This window comes from Dromiciops gliroides, chromosome 4 (assembly GCF_019393635.1).
Source record: "Dromiciops gliroides isolate mDroGli1 chromosome 4, mDroGli1.pri, whole genome shotgun sequence".
In the NCBI taxonomy this organism is placed as follows: domain Eukaryota; kingdom Metazoa; phylum Chordata; class Mammalia; order Microbiotheria; family Microbiotheriidae; genus Dromiciops; species Dromiciops gliroides.
The window spans coordinates 102,642,190-102,668,345 of NC_057864.1; the positions used below are offsets into that span (position 1 = coordinate 102,642,190).

A 26,156-nucleotide genomic window follows, 5' to 3' on the forward strand; every position below is an offset into this window, starting at 1 on the left:
ACTTGGGTAGGAGGCATCCTATGTTCTACTGGGGGCTTTGATGACTTCTCCCTTCACCTACTCCTCTCCTTGTAGGAGATTTTGCCTACAAACATACCCAAGCTCAGGGAGGCTTTGATTCTTGCTTATAGCTAGGAATCGCTACCACTGGTTTCCGAGAGTACCCAGTTAAGACAAGGCAAGAACCCCGAGTCTATGGCCTTTGGATGGAAAAGACTATGGGTTTGGGGAAGTGCAATTGGGGTTCCCAGAAAAAGTTAGTCCTCTGTAGCCGGTATATGTGGCAGGCACACCAGATATGATCGAGCAAGGGTGGCATCCCCAGGCAGTGGAACCCTCTCTTACAGAGCATGGCAGAAACAAGCAAGAGGGGGGCGTGGTGTGTGTGTGTGTGTGTGTGTGTGTGTGTTGAGAGAGAGAGAGAGAGAGAGAGCGAGAGAGAGAGAGAGAGAGACCCATCCACTGAACACAGAGTGAATCCTGTATTTCCTCGGCCCCACCACCACCACCAAATTGAAAAAAAAAAAAAAATCAACCACCTCCCACCCCATGCCTCCTGCAGAGCAGCTCGGGAGTAGCTCCGACACACACACGCAGCAGCATAGCAGCAGCAGCAGCATCCCCGCCTCCTCTCCGGCTCAGCCCCCAGTCCCCTCTCCAGTCTCCTCACCCCCAGAAACGTGTTGCTTCTCCCTCCCCCGGCCGGCCTGCGGAGGGGGGGTTGGGGGGAATACGGAAGAAAGGGGTTGGGGGCCTCCTCCCCCCCGCCTCCCGCCCCGCTCGGATCCGCTCTGCCCCTCCACCGCCCATCCTGTACCTTCCTTGGCCCGCGTACCTTGGTCTTAACTTGCTCGGGTTTCCAGTGCGGGCGCAGCTCCTGGATGAGCCGGAGGGCTCCGGGAAGGATGTGATTTTGGTCCACTGCAGTATTGAAATACTGGACCGCAGATATCCTCCGGGGGCCTGGCAGCTCCCGGCTGGCCCCGCTGGCCCCCGACGGCGACGCTGTCTTCTCCTCCATGCCCCATGTGCACTGTGGGCAAGATCTTTGCCTCTTCAGGTAAAATAGGGAGCCGGGCAGAGGAGGAGAAGGGCGAACAGCCATTCCCAGCAGCCCCACCCCCTCGGAGCCCGAGGAGCGAACGCTAGCCCTTGTGGGGGGGGCCAGCGAGGGAGTGGGAGTGGTAGAGGAGGAGCCAGGAGAAGTCCATGACTCACGAGCGAGCTCCCCCTGAGCAATCCCCTTTTTCCCTGCCGGACAACTGGGAGCTGGGACTAAAACACTGGGTCCGGGTGGGATTGTGACATCACGAGCCGGAGGCATGGACCGGGGCCCAGGGGCCAGGGGCCAGGGGCCAGGGGGAGGGAAGTAGGGGAAGCGGCCGCCCCCGCTGCCTGAAGAAAGCTGCCGTGATGGTGGATGGTCTCACTGGGTTTTCAGCCGGTTTCCAGCAGCAGCAGCAGCAACCTGGAGCTCCGGGTGGAGGAGTGAGTCCCCCTCCCTCGGCTCCCCATACCCCCCCCCCCACCCCCCGGGAAGGCTGGTCAGCTTGGGGGAGGGGCATGCACTGTCCGGCCTTCTCTGCCCCACCCCCGCTCCACCTCCTCCTTCCTCTCCCCGCCCCTCCCCCGCGGGGGGTCCCCTGATTCCAAGAATTCTCCCGCCTGGCCTGGACTCCCATCCCACTTTCCCTTTAGCCCCGCGGGGGGAAAGTTACTTCTCTGTTTAGGGAGGACTGACCCTGGCTCCCTCAGTGTAAATCCCTGGCAGCTTCAGCATCTAGCTGCCAGGGCCCGGGTAGAAGAGTGAAGCCGGGAGATTCCTGGGCCAGGGCCGGAGAATGAGCTTCCGCCTGGCCACCAGGTCAGCTTAAATTTACCCTGCAAAATTTCTCCCCTAGAGTAAGTCCCTTCCCTAGGGGAAACTCCGCTCTGAACTTCTTGAACCCAGTAAGAGTGGCTTCCTTCTCTCCCCACTCCCTCTTGACCTTAGACACCCTTCTCCCACCTGGGAGAGTCATCGCACCTCCATAGCTATGTCTAAAACTTCTTGCCCTAGAGAGAGAAGTCTTAGCCACCCCACAATCTTGTTAAAGTGATAGGGAGTGGAAGGGAGGAATATTTAAAATCAAACAAACAAACAATAAGCCCCATTGCAAAACCTAGCTCAGCTTTGCAGCCACCAGAGATGGAGGGACAGGGGGCATTTAATTTTCTACTTGTGAGTGACTGGTGATCTGAAGATAATCTCACTAATCACTTCCTGGGAAGGGCGTGTGCCAGCCTGACTTGGAGTGAGGCTGGCTGTGGCGGACCTGGGAGATGCTGCTGCTCCTCCTCTGGGGCTGGGGAGCTCCGGAGCTAAGCGGCTGAAGCACTTACTGTCTATTAGTTCACTGGCCTGACTATCCTTCCCCCAAATCACCCGACCACTGACAAGGAGTAAATCTGCGGTGGGAGTATTGAATAGGACCCCAAGCTGTTGGCACCCTTGGTCTTTGTTCAGGCGGCTTTCCATTTGGGTTTTAACTCATTTTATCCAATTTAAGTCTAATCGAAATCTCCAACCCTGACCTTTGCTCCAAATCTCCAGTCCTGAATGTCCAACTGCCTTCAGGACACGTCCACCTCCACCTCCACCTCCACCTCCCACTGGCGGCCTCGGTTCAGTTCAGTTCAGCCATTGAATGTACATTTGTGAGGTGCCTACTGTATATGCTAGGCACTGGGGGGGATAATTAAATAGCTACAGGGTAATTCCAACTCATATCCAAAGTCCTTTTAACCTCTCTCCTAAAGCTGTTTGTCTTTCTGACTATTATTTCTGTCTGAAAGGTCGAGATTATTTTCCACTGGTCTTTCTTCCTCGATTTGGTCAGTGAACTACTTGCAAAATCATCTCAAATTAATCCCATTTTTTTTTCTATTCCCCACTGCCACCATCCAAGTACAGCCAGTATTATAGGACTTCATTCATGCCATGTCATCTTCCCACTTCCATTCTCCAGTCTCATCTGTCCTTCATACTGCTGAAAGAGTAATCTTTTTGGTTGTTGTTCATGGATACAGTCATGTTTCTCCTAGGCTCAAAAATCTTTAATAGATTTTATTGATATTTTTTGTCTTTACATCGATTAGATTTCCTTCTGTATCCCACCCCTCTACTCAACAGCTATCTACCCTATACAATAAACAGTTTTTAAAAAGGTAAAATAAAATGAGCAAAATCAATTAAAACCAACATCTTGAAAAAAAAAAACCTGACAACATAAGTAAGCAATGTTTCACACCCATGGACTTCCCAGCTCTAAAAAGGGAGGAATTATGTGGAACATGTCTTTTCATATTTCTTCTTTGGGGCCAAGCTTGTTCTTTATAATTTCCCAATATTCATTTTATTTTTTAAGATACATTTTGTTGATACTTTTTTTTTATATCACCAGAATTTCTCCCAGTATCCCTTCTCCTCTTCTTCCCAGGGAGCCATCCTATGTAACGAATAATATTTAGTGATTTTTCAAATAAAATTCAAACACCTTTGTTGGCCAGTAATTCCTACAAACTGGTGCCAACCAAGCCCCCTGAGCTACTATTGTCCCACCTCTGTCCCTTTTCTCACATTCTTTTTGCCTGAAAACTCCCCTCCTTTCCCTCCTTCTCCTCTGGTAGAGCTGTAACTAGAAAGTCTGGTCCTTCACAGAGCACTTGCTTTTGAATCTCAATTATATCATGTAATGTTGTTTATTGTGTTTGGGTCCAATTCCCCTATTAGGTTACAAGCTTCATGATGGTAGGAATATTATATTTTCTCAACTTTCTATCACCCCCAGTGCCTGTCATGGTTCTTTGAACAAGTAGGTGCTTAATAAATGTTTATTGAATGTTAAATGATTGTTTGGGGGGGGCAGGGCAATGGGGGTTAAGTGACTTGCCCAGGGTCACATAGCTAGTGCCAAGTGTCTGAGGCAGGATTTGACCTCAGGTCCTCCTGAATCCAGGGCCGGTGCTTTATCCACTGCACCACCTAGCTGCCCCTTAAATGAATTTTTTAAATGATAAGCAACTCCTATGTTTGACGCACTCCTTTTTCAGTTTGGGCCCTGTTGGCACCATTCCCTTTCCAATTAATAGATATGAAACCAACTCTTTATAAGAGAAAGGGAAATAATGGGGGCCAGAGTATTTACCTTCAGCCTGGTTCTCTTCCATTTATGCCAACTCCAGAGTTGTGTCCATCTAATGCCATAGACCTAATGAGAATAGCAGCCCCATCTTGGAGTGTGGAGGGTTGGGGATGTGTGTGACAAAAATAAGATGGGGAACAGAACAGGAGAAAAGATTATAGTAAGGATACGTCTGTTCTTGTCCCTCTCCTGGAGATGACTGCTTGCTATTTTGTTGGGATAATATCTGTTAATTTATGTATTTGTCTGAAGAACCCAGGCTTCCAGTAGGAAGAATAGACTGTCACTTTTCTGATGCCTAGTCTTAATAGCTCTCATGTTCCATTTATATTCATGCTATGTCAAGTGATTAAGAGGAAGGTTTCTAGCACATCAGGCAGAACCCCTGCAGTGGATTTATGGGAGGGCATAACCGGTAGAGCAAGTATGGATGGTCTGCAACATGCATCATTAGAGGGAACATCCATGTCAATGATGAAGCGGCAGATCCTCTGGAGTATTGCAGTAAGGGTACTAGTCAAAGATAGGACATAACATGCGGAAGCCTGATAGATTTCTCAATATCATTTTTTTTTTTGGTGAATGTACAAAATGTTCATGCCTAGGTAGAGTATTGTCTATGGCCAGGGGGTGTGTTTATTTGTGATGTCATCTAAGCTACATGTGTTATAGAAAAGGCTCACACCCTCTTGGGGACAGTAACACGGGGGGGGGGGCACAATTCACAAATCTCACGTAAAACTTACAAAAGCCTTGTCCATTGATCCCGAGGGCATGTAGTTCTTGGCATGTGGCCTTGTACTTTTTTACCCCCTCATTGAAGAGACAGACCCATAATTAAGGTGAGGTTACCAAGACTTTGTCTTAGGACACTCAATTTGGAAGGTATAGACAGTACGTATAGTCAGCAGCATAGAAACAACAGAACTTAGCACTTTGGGGGGGGGTGGAGCAGGGCAATGAGGGTTAAGTGACTTGCCCAGGGTCACACAGCTCGTAAGTGTCAAGTGTCTGAGGCCAGATTTGAACTCAGGTCCTCCTGAATCCAGGGCCAGTCAGGGCTTTATCCACTGCGCCACCTAGATGCCCCCCAAGAACTTAGCATTTTTTTTTTTTTTTTTTTTTAGTGAGGCAGTTGGGGTTAAGTGACTTGCCTAGGGTCACACAGCTAGTAAGTGTTAAGTGTCTGAGGCCGGATTTGAACTCAGGTACTCCTGGCTCCAGGACCGGTGCTCTATCCACTGCGCCATCTAGCTGCCCCAGAACTTAGCATTTTTAAATAAGATCCTAACAGATGGTGCTTCAGGGTACACCCCGCCCCACCTTGCTCCCTACCTATGTTACTGGCTTCACACTAATATAGTAAAGGTTCTGTCTATCCATCGTGGGATAGGCAGTCCCTTCCTCTCCCTCTCTTCACCTCAACCGTAAGCACCTGTTCCTGCTGTCGGTTTCCAATGAAGCTTGTGGTATTTTCCACAGATGCTAAGATTCTTAGCTATGGGTCAGCAGGGAGGGGATTCCTACCTTTAGCCATAAGGTTGGGTTCGATCATTTCTGATGTCTCTTGAGATCGTGCACATGTATCATCCCTGTGTGTTAGTGATTTTGTCTTCTGTATATCAGGAATGCACCTGGGTACATTATACATCACATAAGATGCATGTGCATCTTTGCATCCTTATATGTTCGGCTTTACTCTCTTTACACTAGCACCTGTCTGTGTATATTCATACAGCCTTGTCTGGACTTGATTAGCTCAGTTAGAGTGAGAGCTCTGTTTTAATGAGCCTCAAGGTCATGGATAATCCCTGTAGGAGCCAGTGAGCTTTCTCCTGCTATGCAGCTCAATCACTGGTGTTTTCAAATGCTTGCCCTTGGTTGCAAAGGGAGCAGGGTTAGATCATGGCGACAAATGGAGTCTGCTTTCCAAAGACTGAATCTAGTTTAGTATTGAGAGGTTTGTCACCAGTAGCCTGCCCATTTGTTGGCCATGACAACTCACGAAGCAAAGAAAATACCTCCCTGCTGCTGGAAAAATCAACTCAGACGACATATCCTACAGATGGAGAAGGGGCAGTGCTGCAATTAAGAAGCTATTGCAGGGGGCAGCTAGGTGGCGCAGTGGATAGAGCACCGGCCCTGGATTCAGGAGGACCTGAGTTCAAATCCAGCCTCAGACACTTGACACATACTAGCTGTGTGACCCTGGGCAAGTCACTTAACCCTCATTGCCCCACCAAAGAAAGAAGAAGAAGAAGAAGCTATTGCAGTCATATAACAAAGAGTGATACATGTGTTCATTTGGGTATCGGGGTTTATGAGCCTCTATGGATTTGTCTGAGTTCATCACTATCACTGCCTTATATTCCAAATAGACAGTAGCACTTTTCTTCTCAGCTCCTGCTAAACCCCACACTCATCTATAGACAGTACCAGCTTTGAGCATTAACATTTTATTCTATTCTCAATTAAAGCAGAAAGTTGACAGTAGCCTGGAGGAATAGAATGGAAGAGACCATGATAGAAGAACTTGCCCCAGAACCAAGCTCAACAGGGACAAAGCAGGATCTAGCAGGGATGTGGGCTAGGCCACAGGCACCATCTCCTTCTGTTTCTTGGCCCCGTGACCTGGGCCGTGGACAGAGGCAGGTTAAACTGCCAAGGCAAAACCAATTCGATTATTGTGCCGGTCAAATTCAGTGTAGAACTTTCGGATGAAGGTTGCTCCCAGAATCCATAGAGGTCCTGTGGGGGGTGGGACATCCAGGCCTCGGAAGGCTAGCAAGCATAAATTATTTCGGTTGTCTATATCCTGCAAGGAGAGACTAGTTTGGACTGATGCCCCTTAATAAGCCCAGATGGTCCTTCACTCCCTCCCTCTTCCTTTGACCCCAGCTTTTAGCAAATCTTTTCCATTTAGTTCCTGTTTATGATAAAATCACAGAATCTTGGAGCTGGAACAATAGGATTACAGAGGCTTAGATAGAAAGAAGCTCAGAAACCATCTAGTTCAACCTGTACCTGAATGAGAATCTGCCTGTCATAGAGCCTTATGCTAAAAGAAATCTAGAGGTGGTGGGTTTGGACACTTTGCCTCCTGAGTCAGCCTAATCCACTGTGGGTTAGCTCTTATTAGGAAATTGTTCCTTTTATCAGTCCTCCCACTTATAATGCTTTAGTCTGCTTCTTTGAAACTTCCATCATACTTTCTAGTTTTTCTCTCTGGGGTCAAGCAGAAAAGTCTAATTCTTCTTCCACCTTTAGCCTTTCAAGCTAAAGATATCATTTCCCCTACCACCACAACTCTCTCCCCAAAGTCATCTCTAGGCTACCTTCAAAACCCTCCTGGTTGTCCTTCTTTGGAAAATCTCCAGCTTATCAATGTTTCTCCCAACATGTGGCCCCCCAAACTAAACACAATACTCCTTATAGTCTGATCAGGGCAGTATTTGGCAGAGCTATCATCTCCCTTTTTACTATTACCAAAATTGAATCAGCTTATCACAATGTTGACTGTTTTTGAGTGTGCAGTTCACTGAATCTCTCTGATCTTTTTGTCAAATTACCTCTCCCCATTCTTGTACTCGGGAAATTAATTTTTAAAACCTATTTGAGAAACTTCACATTTATCACTATTATTCACTGACCTTAGAGTTTATCTATTTTAGAGGTATCAAATTCACTGCTATGTGCCACATGTAAAAACTCTCTGGTGCTACTGAACCAGATGAAAATGTAACTGGGAAATGTTTAACAAAAATAAATAAAAATATGATATAACATAGATAATGTTCATTTGTGGTTTTTGAAGTTAATATAAGACCCACAGAGGGCAGCTAGGTGGTACAGTGGATGGAGCACTGGGCCTGGAGTTAGAAAGACCTGAGTTCAAATCCAGTCTCAAACACTTACTAATTATGTGATCCTGGGAAAGTTACTTAACCCTGTTTTCCTCAGTTTCCTCATCTGTAAAACAAGATGGAGAAGGAAATGGCAAACCACTCCAATATCTCTGCCAAGAAAACCCCAAATTGGGTCATGAAGAGTTGGACACGATTGCAAAACTACTGAACAACATGAAGCCCACAGGGATCTGTTTCTGTTTCAGTCAGTTATCATTGAACTAGTCCAAACTCTGTCCTTTTCAAGAACACCTATAAAATCTCTTTTTTTAAAATTGGTTTCTTCTAATTCCTGTTTAGCTTCTTTAACTGAGATGCACTGACCTTTTCCCTTCCCTACTTCTTACTCTTTCGTTCATTCATTCTTTCATTCATCAACCATTAAATGTCTTTTGTGGTTGTTCACTTGTTTCAGTCATGTCCAATTCCTTGTGACCCCGCCTTTGGGATTTTCTTGGCAGAGATACTGGAGTGATTTGGCATTTCCTTCTCCATCTCATTTTACAGATGAGGGAATTGAGGCAAACAGGATTAAGTAACTTTCCCAGGGTGCCACACCTAGTAAGTATCTGAGGCCAGATTTGTACTCATAAAGATGAGTCTTCCTGATTCCAGGCCCAGCACTCTATCCACTGTGCCACCTAGCTATCTACCATGTGTTAAGCTATATGCCTTCCCAGACACTTTTGTCTTTATGGCATCTGTCTCACCTCTTCACCTACCCATCTTTTCAGGACACCATACTCCTCTACCACCTTGGCTTCTTTCTTCTCCATAAATCTAACTATCTTCTTTGTATTTCCTCTCTTTTCTTTTTTGTTTGGGGGGGGGGCAGGGCAATGAGAGTTAAGTGAATTGCCCAGGGTCACGCAGCTAGTAAGTGTCAAGTGACTGAGGCTGGATTTGAACTCAGGTCCTCCTGAATCCAGGGCCAGTGCTTTATCCACTATGCCACCTAGCTGCCCCCCTGTATTTCCTCTCAACCTGATAAATCCAGACACTGCTTATTCATTTCTTTTTTTTTTGGGTGGTTTTTTTTGTTTGTTTTTTGTTTGCTTGTTTTTGCTATTAATTTCTAATAATCCCTTTCTGTCTACATCTATCCCCTACTGACGGTACTTTTTGAGGGGATAGCCTCCAGAAAAATTTCCAGCCTAAAGCTACCTCAACAAATGAAATAATAAATGGAAAGTGCTTTATAAGCCTTAAAGTATTGTATAAATATTAGTTATTATTTCCCATTAATCCATTCAGAATGGCTGATCCAGTTTTGGCTTCTACTGCAGAATTACAGGACTGCTTCTTTTCCAATTTGGAAAGGGAGAGGTCAGGAGACCTAAGAAGACTAAGGCCCAGAAGGGAAGAGAACCCAAAGTGATTGACTCTATCCTGAACAAGACCATCTCCACACTCTTAAACAACGGTATCTGTAGGCATATCTGCATTACTGAACACCTTCTCCTCTACCCAGCCGCACAATTCTTTGGTACTTGGCTTACTCTAGGAGTTGGAGGCCTCTTAGACTTTTTTTTTTTTTTTTTGGTGAGGCAGTTGGGGTTAAGTGATTTGCCCAGGGTCACACAGCTAGTAATTGTTAAGTGTCTGAGACCGGATTTGAACTCAGGTCCTCCTGAATCCAGGGCCAATGCTATATCCACTGTGCCACCTAGCTGCCTCTCTTAGACTATTTTTAATTGAGCAATTGAAATCTCAGAAGAAATTCTTGAAGCAGTCCCTTGGTGAAGCACTTAATAATAACAAATCTATTATAAATACCATAAATACTTACAAATAGTAATAATATTTCTAAATATAATAGAAATTATTTTCTATCATAAGTATAATGAATTATGGCACTTAATATTCAATATAAGTGATAAGCACATTTCTATATTTAAGGCTTAGGTGTGCTGTGAGGTAGTGAACGAAAAGATAATTATCATTTTATATATAAGGAAACCAGGGAAGTAAAATAAGTAAATAATTTGCCTAGAATCAAAGATCAACTATCCTTCACCTACATCATTGTCAAGGTTCTCCTGCCCTACCTTAAGTAGAGCTCTGTTCTCTGTAGAAGAGAACCATTGAACAGAATCTTCAAGCTGGGGCAGCTAGGTGGCGCAGTGGATAGAGCACCGATGCTAGAGTCAGGAGGACCTGCGTTCAAATCCAACCTCAGACACTTGACACTAGCTGTGTGACCCTGGGCAAGTCACTTAACCCCAACTGCCTCACCAGAAAAAAAAAAAATAAGAAGCCAGTTCCAAAAAAGTTATTTATTAAAAAAAAAAAAGAATCTTCAAGCTGGGATATATTGAGAGATATTATAGTCCAACCGTCTTATTTTACAGGTGAGGAAGCTAAGGCCCAGAGAGGGGAAATGAGCCGTCAAAAGTCACATAACTCACTAGTGGGAGAGCAACCCCCGGAATCCAGGTTTCTTAATTCAATTTCACAGACCTGAAGCATATACGATTGGTTGTCCTATGCTATAGGCACCTATCCTCAAGGAGCCCACTCTCTCTCTTTTTTTTTTTTGTGGGGCAATGAGGGTTAAATGACTTGCCCCACTTTCTACTGGAGATGACGTAAATAAATAAATACAAGGTAATTTGAGGCAGAGAGAGCTCTGTCAACTGAGCAGGGGAGAGGAAAAGTTTCCCTTACGAGGTCGTATTTGAGCTGAGCCTTAAATTGAGGCAAGAATTCTAAAAGGTGGGAGTAGAAAGGAAGGGTATGAATTCTAGGCATGGGGGAGAGACTCTGCAAAGACATAGAGATGGAAATGTGATTGAAACATAGACTTTGCACAGTAGAATACTATGAAATGAGATTGGAAAAGATAGATGGGAGTCAAACTGAGAAGTCTACATTTTATGCAAGGGGGAGTATTAACATTTATGAGGTTTATACAAGGCATGAAAATTGCTAATATCCTAGAGGAAGTGGGGAGCTATTGGAGATTTTTGAGCAGAAGAGTGACTGGGGCAGAGCTATGCCTTAGGAATACTATTTTAGCAGTTGTGAATATATCAGAGAGGGAAGAGACTTTGGAAGCAAAAAGACCAATTAAGCTTTTGCTGAATAGATATGAAAAATTAGAGTGGAAAGAAATAAATTGGAAACAAAATACACAAGAAATTATAAAACTCAAAGATGGTTCTTTGAAAAGACTAATAAAATTGATAAATCCTTAATCTGATTAAAAAGAAGAGAGCAGAAAATAAAATCAATAAAATAGCAAATGAGCAAAGTGAAATCACAGCAAAACCAGAAGACCTAAAAAGAACAATCAGAAAATATGGTGCACTGTTATATGCTAACAAAACTGAGGACACAAAAGAAAAACTATCAGAAGACATTACAGAAATCTTATATAACCCAATCTCAGAAGAGGAAATACATTTATCTATAAAGGAAATACAAAAAGGAAAACAAAAAGCTCTTGGTCCTGATGAATTCCCAGGAGAATTCTATAAAAAATTTTAAAGAACATTTAATAACCATGCTTCACAAATTATTCTAAAAAAATTGAGGAATAAAGCATCCAACCAGCATCCTTTAATGAGATAAATATAGTCTTACTACCTAAATCAGGAAAAGATAAAACAAAAAGGAAACTAAAAGCTAATATTATTGAACATTGACTCAAAAATTTTAAACAATTCTATCAAACATTACAGTGATTTATTCAAGAAATCATTCATTATGATCCAGTGAAATTTATACCAGGGATGCAAGAATGTTTCAACATTAGGAAAATAAGCAATATAATTAGTAATGATGATGATAGCAAATATTTATATAGCACTTAGGTGCCTGGCTCTCTACTAAGCACTTTACATTTGTGTCATTTGATTCTCTTTCTTTTTTTTCTTTTTCTTTTTTTGTTTTTTTAGTGAGGCAATTGGGGTTAAGTGACTTGCCCAGGGTCACACAGCAAGTAAGTGTTAAGTGTCTGAGGCCGGATTTGAACTCAGGTACTCCTGACTCCAGGGCCGGTGCTCTATCCACTTCGCCATCTAGCTGCCCATTTGATTCTCACAATAGCCCTGGGAAGGAGCTGTTATTATTAGCCCTATTTTATAGTTGAGGTAAACAGGGACAAAGTGACTTTCCTGGGATCACACAGTTAATAGGCAATTGAGGCAGGATTTGCACTCAGGTCTTCCTGACTTTAGGCCAGCATTGTATCCACTGTGCCACCTAAGAATTTAGGGTTATTAAAACCTAAAACATCCAAAACACAAGATCGTAGAAAAAGCCTTTGATGAAGTATAACATTCTCTTAAGCTAAAAGCCCTGTAAAGTATAGGCACAGATGGGGGCCTTTTAATATTATAAAAAGCATCTATCTAAAAACCAAAAGATCACCATATTCAATGGGGATATACTAAAACCTTTTCCAATAAATATGAGAGAAGCAAGGATACTCATTCTTCCCACTATTATTTGATATAGTTCTAAAAATGCTAGCAATAGCAATAAGATAAGAGGAGGGAATTAAAGGAACAGAATAAAGAGGGGAAAGGTATCTGTTGTTTATGTAATGCTTTTGGGGAAAATCCTAAGGAATCAGCAAAGATACTAATTGAGAATTAATATCTTCAGCAAAGTTGCAGGCTACAAAACAAATATTTAAAAAGCAACAGCATTTCTATATGATAACAAAACACAAGAATCAATAATACAAAGAGAAATCCAATTCCAAATAATTATAAAGTGCATAAAATATCTGGAGATAAGCCTAGAAAAGTGCACAAAAGAGTGGCATAAATTAAATTGCAAAGTACTTCTTAAAGAAATAAAGAACTTAAATAGCTGGAGGAATATTCAGTGTTTGTGGCTAAGCTATGCCAATATAATTTTTAAAATTGATAATGCTACCAAATTAATTTACACTTTTAGTGCTATACCAGTCAAATTGCCAAGAGGATACTTTATAGAACTTGAAAAAATCATAACAAAATTCATTTGGAAAAATAAAAGATCTAGAACATCAAGGGAAACAATGAAAAGAAATAGGGACAAAAGGGGAATATCACTTTCAGACCTCAGATTATATGATAAAGTAGCAGTCATCAAAACTATCTGAAATTTATTAAAGAATAGAAAGATCAGTGGGGGAGATTCAGAAACAATAAACTTTTTTTTTTTTTTGGTGGGGCAATGAGGGTTAAGTCACTTGCGCAGGGTCACACCGCTAATAAATGTAAAGTGTTTGAGAGTAGATTTGAACTCAGGTCCTCCCGAATCCAGGGCCGCTGTTTTATCCACTGTGCTACCTAGCTGCCCAACAATGAAACTCAATAACCCAATGTTGATAAATTAGAAAACTTAAATGTCTTAAGAAAAACTCCATTTGATAATTAAAAAAATAAAAAGAAGATGATTAGGAAAACTAGAAAGCAGTCTGTCAAGAGTTAGGTTTAGAACAACACCATACACTCCATTCTGCAATACATTCTAAATAGCTATGTGAACTTATCTATTAAAGACACACAAAATAAAAAATACTATAAAAAATTAGAGGAGAAACAGCATATACCTCTCATGGCCATGGGTAGGAGCAGTATTCTTAATCGAACAAGAAATAAAGACATGTACAAAAGATTAAATAGATAATTTTGATCTCTTAAAACTGAAAAAGCTTCTGTATAGACAGCAGTAAAGCATATAGGACAAAAAGGGAAGTAGTTGAATGGGAGAAAATCTTTGTATCAAATTTCTCTGATAAGAGCTTGGTATCTAACATATACAAACATTTAATAAACACACATAGGACTAATAACCATTCCTCAATAGATAAATGGTCATAGGATATGAAGAAATAGTTTTCAGGGCAGCTAGGTGGTGCAGTGGATAAAACATCAGCCCTGGATTCAGGAGGACCTGAGTTCAAATCTGGCCTCAGACACTTGACACTAGCTGTGTGACCCTAGGCAAGTCACTTAACTCTTGCTGCCCTGAAAAAAAGAAGAAATAGTTCTCTAAAGAAAAACTGCAAAGTATTTTAAATCACATGAAAAATTGCTTCAAACCACTAATAAGAGAAATGCACATCAAAACAACCCTGAGGTTTCACCTCATACCCTGTTAATTTGGCAAAACTGACACAAAATGACAATAGTCAAAGTTGAAGGGAGTTGTATAGAACTACTACATTGTTGGTAGATTTGTGGAATGGCACAACCATTTTGGAAAGCAATTTGGAATTATGCAAATAAAGTGACTAAAATGTCTATATTCATTGAACCAGAGACTCTATTAAGGGGCATATACCCCAAGGAAGTTGTCAATAAGGAAAAAGTACCCATATCCTCCAAAATATTTATAGAAGCACTTTTTCTATTCTTTTTTTTTTTTTTTTTGCGGGGCAATGAGGGTTAAGTGACTTGCCCAGGGTCACACAGCTAGTAAGTGTCAAGTGTCTGAGGCTGGATTTGAACTCAGGTCCTCCTGAAATCCAAGGCCAGTGCTTTATCCACTGCGCCACCTAGCTGCCCCCAGAAGCACTTTTTCTTAAAGCTGAGAATTGAAAATGAAATAGACTCTCCTAAACCAGGGAGTAGCTAAACTAACTGTGGTACACAAATATAATGTAATGTTACTGTGCTGTAAGAAATGAAGTGTGTGATGAATTCAGAAAAACATGGAAAGATCTATATGAACTGACAGTGAAATAAGCAGAACCAAGAAAACAATATACACAATAACTGCAACAATGGAAATCGAAAAGAACAACTACACTCCAAAAAACAATAATAGGAAATGTAACAAAATTATAAAGACCCTAAAGGACTCAAATAAAGAAATATTAGAGGACACCCCCAACTCACCCCTTTGTGGGGGTGGGAGGTCCACAGGAACACATGGCACATGTTTTCAGACTTGTGTCATTGTATCAATCAGTTGTGCCAACTTTTTATTTTCCTCTCTAAAAAAATACTGTTTGTCATATGGGGTGTCTCTCTGGGAGGGGGTGGAAGAGGGATACTTGGGGTTATTATAGCAATGTAAGAAATGGAAAATATCAATAAAAACCTCTTGCAATCACCAGGTGAGAGATGATGTGGGCCTGAATAAGAGTGGTATTTGTATAAGTAGAAAGGAGAGATGGATGGAAGATATGAAAGTTATCATCTAGAAGATCTGTCAATTGATCAACTGAAAGTGGGAAGGAGAAAAGGAAAGAGACCAAGATGATGCAGAACTTTTGAACCTCGGTGACTGAAGTCTGGTGGTCTCAATATGTGGTGAAGTGGAACACTTTAAGGGAGAAGATAAGTTCCATTGTGAACATGTTATTTTTGAGATGCTGATGGTGGAGGTGTCTGGCAGGAACTTGGAGACATGAGGCTAGCCCTCAGGATTAGGGTTAGTTATTGTTATTTGGGAGTGATTCATGTATTTATGATGGTGGTGGTGAAGGCAAAGGCAAGCAAGGTTAAGTGACTTGCCCAGAGTCACACAGGGTTTGGAGTGAGATTTTAACTCAGGTCATCCAGGGCTGGTACTTTTTCCACTGTGCCACCTACCTCCCCCTTTCATGCATCAATTATAATTGAACCCACAGTCACTGAGATCAGCAAGAGAAAGTATAGAAAGAGAGGGCCCAGGACAGAGCTCTTCCTCCATCTAGCAGTATGATCTTGGGCAAGTCACTTCATGTCTCTGAGCCTCAGTTTCCTCATCTGTAAAATGGAAATAATACTTATACTACCAACCTTACAGGATTGTTGGGATAAAAACATTTTATAAATCTTAAAGTGCTAAAGAAATGGGAGATATTATTTCTTGTTCTTCTCTGTAGGAAATAAAGCCCTGAACCTAGAGTCAGGAAGATATGAGTTCAAATTCCACCTCTGACACTTGCTAGCTTTGTAACCATAGGCAAATCACTTAAATTCCCTGAGCCTCAGTTTCCTTATTTGTCAAATAAGACGGCTGGTCTAGATGGCTTTTGTTTTTGGTTTTTGGTGAGACAGTTGGGGTTAAGTGACTTGCCCAGGGGTCACACAGCTAGTAAGTGTCAAGTGTCTGAGGTCAGATTTGAACTCAGGTCCTCCTGAATCCAGGGCCAGTGCTCTATCCACTGTGCCACCTAGCTGCCCCCATCTAGATGGCTTTTGAGGTCCCTTCACACTTTAAATCTATGATCCTAGGAACTTCCCTCTTTTCCTATCACCTTGGGGCTAGTTAGTAAATGAACCTTCTTTTTTTTTTTTTTTTTTTCAGGGCAATGGGGGTTAAGTGACTTGCCCAGGGTCACACAGCTAGTAAGTGTTAAGTGTCTGAGGCTGGATTTGAACTCAGGTACTCCTGAATCCAGGGCCAGAGCTTTAACCACTGCGCCATCTAGCTGTCCCAATGAACCTTCTTTTAATGGAGGAAAAGCAGGAGCACTTTTTTTTTTTTTGGTGAGGTTATTGGGGTTAAGTGACTTGCCTAGGGTCATACAACTAGTAAGTGTAAAGTGTCTGAGGCTGGATTTGAACTCAGGTCCTCCTGAATCCAGGGTCAGTGCTCTATCCACTGTGGCACCTAGCTGCCCCAGCAGGAGCACTTTTAGCTCTATCTCAACCCCTGTCTGTCTTCCTCAACTGTTTCTCAGCACTGTAGCTGATTCCTATCTCCCACAACTCCTCACTTCAGAGAAAGCGATAGAGACAGAAATAGAAAGAGAGGCAGAGAGACAGAGTCAGAGAATCAGAAAAATGACCCAGAAGCTCACCTCTAAGACATAGTCAGAACTATGGAGTGTGAAGGCCTTGCCGTCAAGGTAGAAGGAGATATCCGGGAGTGTGGGTGCCAGGTCACATTCTACAAGATACTGTGGGCAGAAAGGGCCCCAAGGCCTGTATGAGATCCACAAATTCCAGACTGGTAAATCCATAGGTCAGAAAGGAAGGGCTGGGTCCCCCCTCTTAATGTCTGTCTGAGCTCAGGAGCTTACACAAAGTCAGAGGAGAACACAACCTCAGAGATCATTTAGCTTCACCTGTAATCTGAATAGGAAGCTCCTTTACCTCTATAGCAGTGGTGTTAAAATGAAATAGAAAACCACAAATTAACATTATCTATGTTGTATTGTATTTATCTGTTTTGTTCAATGTTTCTGATAAACATTTGCCAGTTAATTTCACTCTACAGCATTACCATCAAGTGATTACCAGGTGATCATATGCTTCCTTGGGTGATAGGGGATTTACTCTCACTGGAGGTATTCCACTTTTGAGAAGCGCTCATTTTTATTTTTTGTTTTGTTTCGATTTTTTGCCAGGCAATGAGAGTCAAGTGACTTGCCCAGGGTCACACAGCTAGTAAGTGTCAAGTGTCTGAGGCAGGATTTGAACTCAGATCCTCCTGAATCCAGGGCCAGTGCTTTTATCCACTGCACCACCTAGCTGCCCCAGCCCTCATTTTTATTTTTATTTTATTTTATTTTTTTGGTGAGGCAACTGGGGTTAAGTGACTTGCCCAGGGTCACACAGCTAGTAAGTGTGTAAAGTGTCTGTGGTAGGATTTGAACTCAGGTCCTCCTGACTCCAGGGTCAGTGCTATATCTTCTGCACCACCTAGCTGCCCCACCAGCTCTCATTTTTAGAAGGAAATGGCAAACCATTCCAATATCTTTGCCAAGAGAACCCCAAATGGAGTCACAGAGAGCTGGGCACGACTGAAACGACAACAATAAAAAAAATTTTAGTACATTTTTTTTTAAATTGAACCAAAATCGGTAGCCAAGATGGTGTAGGAAAGGCAGTGAACTCTCGAACTCACAACACAATCACTCCAAAAAACCTCTAAATTGAACTAAAATCTGACTTGGCCACTTCTATTCATTGCTCTTACCAATGGCCCTTTGGGGTCAAGTAGAACAAATTTTTATTTCTCTTTTCAAATACTCTTTGAAAAATTGTAATTTTCACTTACTCTGATAGCTGGATATTATAGAGAGGCAGATTTTAGCTCAATCTAAGGAAGAACTTTCTAACAGTCAAACTGCCTGAATACATAGGAATGGGTATCTTGTATGATAAGGTGGTGAGCTCCTTATCAATGGAAGTATTCCAGAAGCAGTGGGATGAACACATGTAAGGGATGCTGTTGAATGAATTTCTGCACAGGGTAGAATGAAGATATCTGAGGTTCCTACATATTCTAGCATCTGTGAGATGCTGGGAGTAAATATTGTATTTGTAGGAGCAAGGGCAGGCTGAAATGGGATAACCACCTCAGACCCAGCCCCCTGCTGCTCTTTCACTTTTCTGGAAAGGAGACCTCAGGGCACTGCTTCTTATCCAGTCCCGCCCCTTTCTGGTAACCACCCACTCTCTTCTTCCCAGTTTGGCTTGCTCACCTGATGATCCACTTCCTTAACTCCCAGTGTCTTCATCAGCATCCTCATGGAGTCGGTTGGACCAGTGATGAAAGAAGCTCCTGTGTCCACAGCGGCCATGCAGCTGTCCTGGCAGGCCAGCACATTGGACTTGACAGTCACCCTATATGGGAAGGCCAGAGGCAGAAGGAGGGCTCACAAGCCAGCAGGATCAGCCACTGAGCCCTTCCCCCAGAGACTTGGAGCTGGGAGACAGAGCACAGAACAGATAGAGTCCCTGCCTTCAGGGAGCTGATATTTGAGTAGAGGAGGGGGGAGATGTACTGCTCCAAACAAGGTGAAAGGATTATGGGGCAGCTAGGTGGCACAGTGGATAGAGCACTGGCCCTGGATTCAGGAGGACCTGAGTTCAAATCTGACCTCAGACTCTTAATACTTACTAACTGTGTGACCCTGGGCAAGTCACTTAACCCCAACTGCCTCACAAAAAAAGATGAAAGAGTGATTCAGAAAACATTGATGGAAAACAGCTGAGCTGAAACTGGGGAGGCTGCATGGAGGAAGTGGGGTTAGAACTTCCATGATTAGAGGCAGAAGGAAGCTGGTATAGTAATTAATGTTTGCAAAGTATTTCTTCATAACTACCTTATGAAGGAGGTACAGTAGAAGTACTGTGATTCCCATTTTATAGCTAAGGCAACCAGAGCTCAGAGAGCATTACTTACCCAAGATCACATGGCCAGTAATGGTCAAATCTGGGATTTAAACCCAAGTCTCCTGATTCCAATTCCAGCACTCTCTTGTTTTTATCAAGTGGCCAATAACTAGCACTGGTGGACCCAATACTTCCCCATCCTCACCTTCCTCCAAATACCTTGGGAATACTCCCTCTGCCTCTCATCCTTTACTCTCATGAATGAATATCTACTTGTGTTAATTGTCTATGGCAGTGGCCCCTACTGATGGATATTAGTGGAAAGGTAAGACTCAGCCTAGAGGTGTCTGAATTTAGAAAAGTGCATGACCCAAGCTCTTGGGGTTGGCCTAATTAGATGTGTCGGAATTTCAGGGGCAAGGGGAGGTGGGATGAAACGAGAACCAATGGTGATTCCTGACCCCTTTATCTGGATCTGCCAGAAGCCTGGACGGCTGATGTTGACATAGTGGAAGGCTCCTCGGTAATAGTTGGGGTCGGTGCCTCCTAGTACAACCTCTCCACCTGACAGATGTGAATTCCTGGAGGACAGATGATAGTCTTTTTTCTCCTGAGGCCCAAGGAACCCAGGGTCAAGGAAAAATTGGGGAAGGGAGTTGAAGAATGGGGACAGTGAAGTCAACAAACATTTATTAAGTGTCTACTGAGTGTCAGGCCCCATGCTAAGGGCCATGGGAAACAGGAGGGAGTAAACAGTGTAGGAGAGAGAAAGGCCAGGGAATATGCATTTCCCACAGGAGCCCATGTCCTCCTTTCCTGGGTCTCATAGTTGGGACCTCATGGGCCCTCTGTTCCACCCCATCCCTGGAGAGGGACCCCCTCTACAGGGCCTCCTGTAAGTGACATGAAGGACCCCATTATGGAAGAGCTCAATTCCTTTCAAATCAGCCCATGCCACTTGGGGCAGCTCTGGATTTTCCAGGCTGGGTCAGCTCAACCTGACCCAGCAGTCACTGCAGGAATTAGTAGAAAAGGAACAGGGATGGGGATGTGCAAATGAGCACCATGAAAATGAGATGCAAATTGGCACTCGGTCTCTTCCCGTAGGCACTTTCAGGCATAGACCCCATAGAGTGGGCCTTGGTGTCTGGGAAAAGGTTCTGGGAAGGCTGAGGAGGAAGGTGGGTTAGGAATGTTAGAGAACTGTAAACAAAAAGGGGGATGGGAATGGGGGTGGCACTGAGAGGATCAGCAGGCAGCCTCTGATGAACCTCAGCTGTGGGCCTCTTGGAGGCCTCTCTAGGCTGGTAGAGTATGTGACTTGGGGTCATGTTGCTAAGGAAGAACAGGGTCGGGGAAGCTGGAGGATCAGAGGCATGGCAGGGTGGGCTTGTTTCCTCACTTGGAATTCCTGTAAAGAGACAGGGAAGAGTGGAAGGTATTATTTGGCCATTCCCATCCCCGGACCCTTTCACAGTTACAATCCCAGGATCCCCCTAGCAGTGTGTTTTAAGCACTGGACATCTCATTGGCTATTGCTCCCTTGGGAAAGGGTGGGCTGTGTTTCAGAACACTGAATGGGAGCAAGGTTTCAAGTGAGTGTGTGCACTTGAGTGTATGTCTGCTGGTATACACATATGCCATTATAACGTCCCTCCTCTGCACCTCAAACTCTCCGTCCTCAACCTCCTTCCCACCTTGTTTCAGATGTGATCTATTATGGTAGAAGTGGACACTCCCATCAAAGGTCCCACAACCCATAACCCATCTATGTCCCATTCAACTGTGGTCCATGGCCACCTGTAAGAAGTCTTCAGAGGCCCCTCCCAATGTCCTTCCTATCAATCAGCAGAACTCACATGGAAACTGATGGAATGTTCAGGTTCTCCATCTCTCATCTATATGACTTGACCAGTCTATGTCCTTTTCTGGTGATACAACTCTCTGATTTAAGATGGGAGCTAGTATCACATTGCTAGGGTGTGTACCAAATCTTAGACTCTCAGAACAATAGAAATATTTGAGTTGGAAGGGATCAGAGATCATTCCATTCAAGGTTTGAACACTATCTAATGAGACATCTTGTTCCATTACAGCCTCCCAGAACAACTTGCTTGAGGTATGACAACTGTTTCTTCTCTAGGCCTATCATACTTTTATTTACTCTTATGATTTAAGGCAGTGTCAAACTCCCAGATACCAGGGATCTAAACCAGATTAAAATGTAAATGAGAAATATTTAATAAAATAAAAATACAATTAAAAATGGAAAAAAATGAGAGCTAGTAAAACACACAGGGAAGTAGGAGAACCAGGACAATGCTGTGTCATGGAAGCCCAAAGAAGAGAGAGTTTTGAGAAGGCTGGTGGGGTCAGATGCTGCACAGAGGTCAAGGAGAATGAGGACTGAAAAAAACAATCAGTTTGAGACTAGAAGGTCACTGCTTGGCTTTTTAACAAAGATGCCTTCACTTCTCAAAATGTCTCTGCACTTCATGGAATCAGAATTTTGCAGTTGGAGGGGATCTCAGAGGTCATCTAAGGTGTTGAGAGGTGTCAAAAATGGACCTGTGTGTCCCACAATGCTTGAGTTAGGAACCAGATTAAAATGTAATTGGGAAGAAAAGGAAACAACCCCCCCCAATTCAATTGGAAAATATTTAACAAAATGAAATACAATAAAACCGATAATATCAATCTGTGGTTTTCTAAGTCAATATGTGGCCCATAGGGATCCCTATGTACCATTTCTACCCATACCTGAAACGTATCCCTACCATCCCAAATCTTCCAAGTGTCCCTTCAACCTTTGCTTTAAGATCTTCAGTGAGAGGGAACCCATTATCTCCCAAAGTAGCCTATACCATTCGGAAACTCTAGTCATTAGAAAATTGTTTTTCCTGACATCAGCCCAACAACCTCTTTACAACTTCTCTCCATTACTATTGGTTCTGCCCTTTGTCAATAAATGGAACAAGCTTAATCCCTTTTTAACATGATAGTTTTCCAAGGACTAGAAGACAGCTATCATGTTCCCCACTCCCTCTATGCCAGTCTTCTTTTTTCCAGGATAAACATTCATGACTCAAGGTTCTTTATCACTGTGGTTGCTCCCCTTTGGACACCCTCTGGGTTATCAACATCCTCCTTGTCCTGTGGTGCTCAGAACCAAACAGAGTTTTCCAGATGTAGTTTTTCCAAGTCAGAGGACTAGTCAGTAGGACTTTTACCTCTTTATTCTTAGAAGCTGTGCAGTCTCAAATCACAATAGTTTTTTGGGCTGTGCTATCACCTCATTGACTCATACTGAGCTTATAGTCCACTAAAGCCTTCAGATCTTTTTTCTTCTTTTTTCTTTTCTTTTCTTTTTTTTTTTAGTGAGGCAATTGGAGTTATGTGACTTGCCCAGGGTCACACAGCTAGTAAGTGTTAAGTGTCTGAGGCTGGATTTGAACTCAGGTACTCCTGACTCCAGGGCCAGTGCTCTATCCACTACACCACCTAGCTGCCCCTCAGATCTTTTAAATAAAAGTGCCACCCCATCTTGTACCTACAACGTTAATTTTTTTGAAACCATGCAAGACTTCATATGGAACCCTATTAAATTTCATCTTATTAGATGTAGCCTAATTAATGTTCTAGCCTATTGAGATCTTTTGGGGTCCTATCATTTAGAGTGTTGATTATCCATCCCAGCTCTGTGTCATCTACAAATGTGATAGCCAGGCCACCTAGAAGCATTCTTTCTCCTTGCTGTCTAGTCAGAAAGGAAGAAATGTCTCTCCTTTCCAAGGCTAATCCCTCTACCTCTTGATTCTTGCCCCACTCATTTCTATTCTTCAGAATCTTTTCTTACTCAATTATTCCCGTATTCCATTTCTTCTCCATTGACTCTCCTCTGCCCACAAACAATCCAATACCTTTAAAGGAAAATTTAAAAGAACTACATAAATTTCCCTTGAACTTTACCATACTGAAGCTATCATTCTCTGTTCCTCCCCCACCTTCACCACCAATTTCCCACCATCTCTGCTTTCTTTTCCTCAACACTCGATATCTCTTTAGCCACACAGGGTGATACTTCACTTGGTCTCTTTAACTACTTAAAACCTGGCTTCTGCTAATATTAACTTTGTTCTTCTAATACTAGCATTATCCTTTCCAAGGTCAGCAGTTACCTTCTTCTTCTTCTTTTTTTTTTTTTTTGCAGGGCAATGGGGGTTAAGTGACTTGCCCAGGGTCACACAGCTAGTAAGTGTCAAGTGTCTGAGGCTGGATTTGAACTCAGGTACTTCTGAATCTAGGGCCGGTGCTTTATCCACTGCACCACCTAGCTACCCCTTTTTTCTTTTTTTCTTTTCTTTTCTTTTCTTTTCTTTTCTTTTCTTTTCTTTTCTTTTCTTTTCTTTTCTTTTCTTTTCTTTTCTTTTCTTTTCTTTTCTTTTCTTTTCTTTCTTTTCTTTTCTTTTCTTTTCTTTCTTTCTTTTTTTTTTAGAAGTTACCTTCTAATCCTCAAGCCCAATGGTTTTTCGAAGTCCTCATTCTCCTTGACCTCTCTTCTTTCTTTGACCCCATTGGCTCCCTCAAACCTCCATCCCTCTGGTCTTCCATGATACAGCATTGAATTGGGTCTCTTCCTACTTCCCTGGTCACTTACCAGCACAAATGCCTATTTGTACAAATATATGCCAAGGCTCTGTGGTCAGCACTGATCTTTGGTTTCTTCTTGGTTTATATTCTCCTTCAGATTTTTCATCCATTCCCAGGGTTTCAACTATCACCTCTAAGCATATGACTACCAAATCTCCATCTCTACCTCAACTTCACTCCACCTGCCTACTGGATGGACACTTCTATCTGCATGACCTCCCATCACCTCAAACTCTTTGCATTCTTTAATGTACTTGTTCAATGTCATATATTGCAGTTTATCTTGTTTGTGTCTTACTCTCCCCATAGTCTGTTAACTCCCTAAGGTAAGGAACTGTGTCTAAATTAACCTTTACAACTCCCCCAGTACCTAGCACAGTACTCTGTATCCAACCAGAATTTTAAAAATACATGTCAAGGGGCAGCTAGATGGCACAGTAGATAAAGCACTGGCCCTAGATTCAGGAGTACTTGAGTTCAAATCGGGCCTCAGACACTTAACACTTACTAGCTGTGTGACCCTGGGCAAGTCACTTAACCCCAATTGCCTCACCAAAAAAAAAAAATGCATGTCAAATGAATGTTGCTCTATGAACCCAGAGTTTTGAAGGATAGGAGTAAGAACTACACCCATGATTCCTTTGCTTATAAGGATCTCCAGAGTAAGGGAACTCCCTCTACCTTCTCAGCAATCTTAGTAAGCTGTCTAGAGCAATTAAAATTCAAATAGAGTCACTAAGGCTTAAATAAGGATTGCTTTGGGCTGCCTATTGACTTAGAAAATCACTTAGTAACATTATCTATGTTTTACTGTATTTTAACTTATTTTGTTAAATCTTCCCTAATTACATTTTAATCTGATTTAACTATACTCCAGAGTATTGGGACAGTCTGGGAGACTCTGTTTGACACCTCTGGCCTAGAGCACTGAATGGTTGTGACTTTTCCAGGGTCACACAGCCAGGATATATCAGCAGCAGCACTTGAACCCAGGTCTTACTAACTAGCTCTCTATCTACTATGTCTGTCTATATGCTGTCTCTCTAATGTGTCTAGAGCCAAACTCATTATCTTTCCATCCATATTAGTCCATCCTTTCTAGATTTTACTGTTTCACTTGTCAGGATAACACTACTCTCTCATTCACCCATGCTAAAAACCTAAGAGTCATCCTTGACTCCTTTCTCCCCACCTCCTGTCATTATTAAGGCCTTCCAGTCTTACTTTTTCACATTCCCAGAATCCATCTTCCTCCCTTTCCACTTCCACTACCATTGCTGACACTCAATCCAGGTCCTCATCATCACACTCTTGGACTATTTAATAGCTTCTTAATTGCATTTCCTGCCTCCTGTGTCTCTCCCTTCCAATCTATCTAAGGCAGAGCAGCTGCCAATTTAATCTTCTAATATAAGACATCTTTCTATACATGATTTCTTCTTCCCCCATTCCCAGTTCAAAACCCTTCAATAGCTGCTCCTTATTCATGAGATCAAGTCCATATGCTTCATCATGGCATTTAAAGGAATCCACAGTTTCACTCTAGTTTACCTCTTAATAGCTAGCTAGCATTTTCCTCTTCAATCTTATCTCCTACTATTCTCCAAAACAAATGCTCTACTCAGGCTTATTTTTTTTCCCAAACAGCATGTGCCTTTCTGCCTCAGAGTTCTGCTAACAAAGTTTCCTTCCCCCTTCCCTCCTATTATCTACAACCTACCCTTCCTTCAAGGCCAAAGTCTAATCTCTCTTGTGTCTGGAGGACTTCCACAAGGGCCCTAATTCCAAGTCATGGTTCCTTCTAACACATAAATTCCTCTAATCCAGTACTGGAAGGAACCTCAGGGGTCTCAGAATTTATGAGGAAACTGAGGCTCAGAGAGGTTAAAAATATATGTCAAGGCCACTTAAGTAAGTAGCAGTGCCAGGATTAGAACCCAGGTTTTCTGACTCCAGACTCTATATTCTTTCTACCTTATTACACTGGCACTCTTGCTATGTGCTATTTGGTCTTGTTCGGTTGTTAGATTTATCAGTCCAAAAGAGTGCTAGCTTTGGAATCAGAAGACTTGGGTTCTAACCCCAGTTCTACTTTTTACCTGTATGGATTTAACATTTCTGTGACTCAGTGTTCTCATCTATAAAATGAAGGTTTAATCTAGATCAGGGGTTCTTAACCTTTTTTTGTGTGTGTCATGGATACCTTGGGCAGTCTGGTAAAGCCAATGGATCCATTCTCAAAATAGGCTTAAATGTATAAAATCCATAGGATTTCAAAAGAAATCAATTATATTGAAATTTTTTTTTCCATTCCAGAGTCATGGACCTGAAAACTATCCACAAACCCCTTCTGGATCCAAGAACCCCATGTCCATGGAGATGATCTCTACAATTCCTTGCAATTAAAAAATCTATGATCC

The 26,156-nt window shown here is 42.6% G+C and overlaps 2 protein-coding genes and 1 long non-coding RNA gene across 4 annotated transcripts in view; 1 reads left to right on the plus strand and 2 right to left on the minus strand.

Moving 5' to 3' along the window:
* Positions 1-1,434, minus strand: part of ETNK2 (ethanolamine kinase 2) — a 32,777-nt gene extending 31,343 nt beyond the window's left edge. For both annotated transcript variants that reach the window (XM_044004070.1, XM_044004072.1), the window contains exon 1: positions 836-1,434. In XM_044004070.1, the coding sequence (XP_043860005.1) occupies positions 836-1,324 (489 nt within the window). In that variant the 5' untranslated portion in view covers positions 1,325-1,434. The remainder of the gene's footprint in view (positions 1-835) is intronic.
* On the plus strand, positions 1,360-26,134 carry LOC122755513. Its single transcript, XR_006356394.1, has 3 exons — positions 1,360-1,488; positions 21,183-21,205; positions 26,053-26,134. It is a non-coding gene; the product is annotated as an uncharacterized LOC122755513 (long non-coding RNA).
* The window catches only part of REN (renin), a 32,729-nt gene continuing 13,410 nt past the window's right edge, over positions 6,838-26,156 (minus strand). The window contains exons 6-10 of the mRNA XM_044004073.1: positions 20,489-20,497; positions 19,548-19,667; positions 18,453-18,594; positions 16,824-16,922; positions 6,838-6,999 (exon numbers count right to left, since the gene is read on the minus strand). Coding sequence (XP_043860008.1) covers positions 6,838-6,999; positions 16,824-16,922; positions 18,453-18,594; positions 19,548-19,667; positions 20,489-20,497 — 532 coding nt within the window. The remainder of the gene's footprint in view (positions 7,000-16,823; positions 16,923-18,452; positions 18,595-19,547; positions 19,668-20,488; positions 20,498-26,156) is intronic.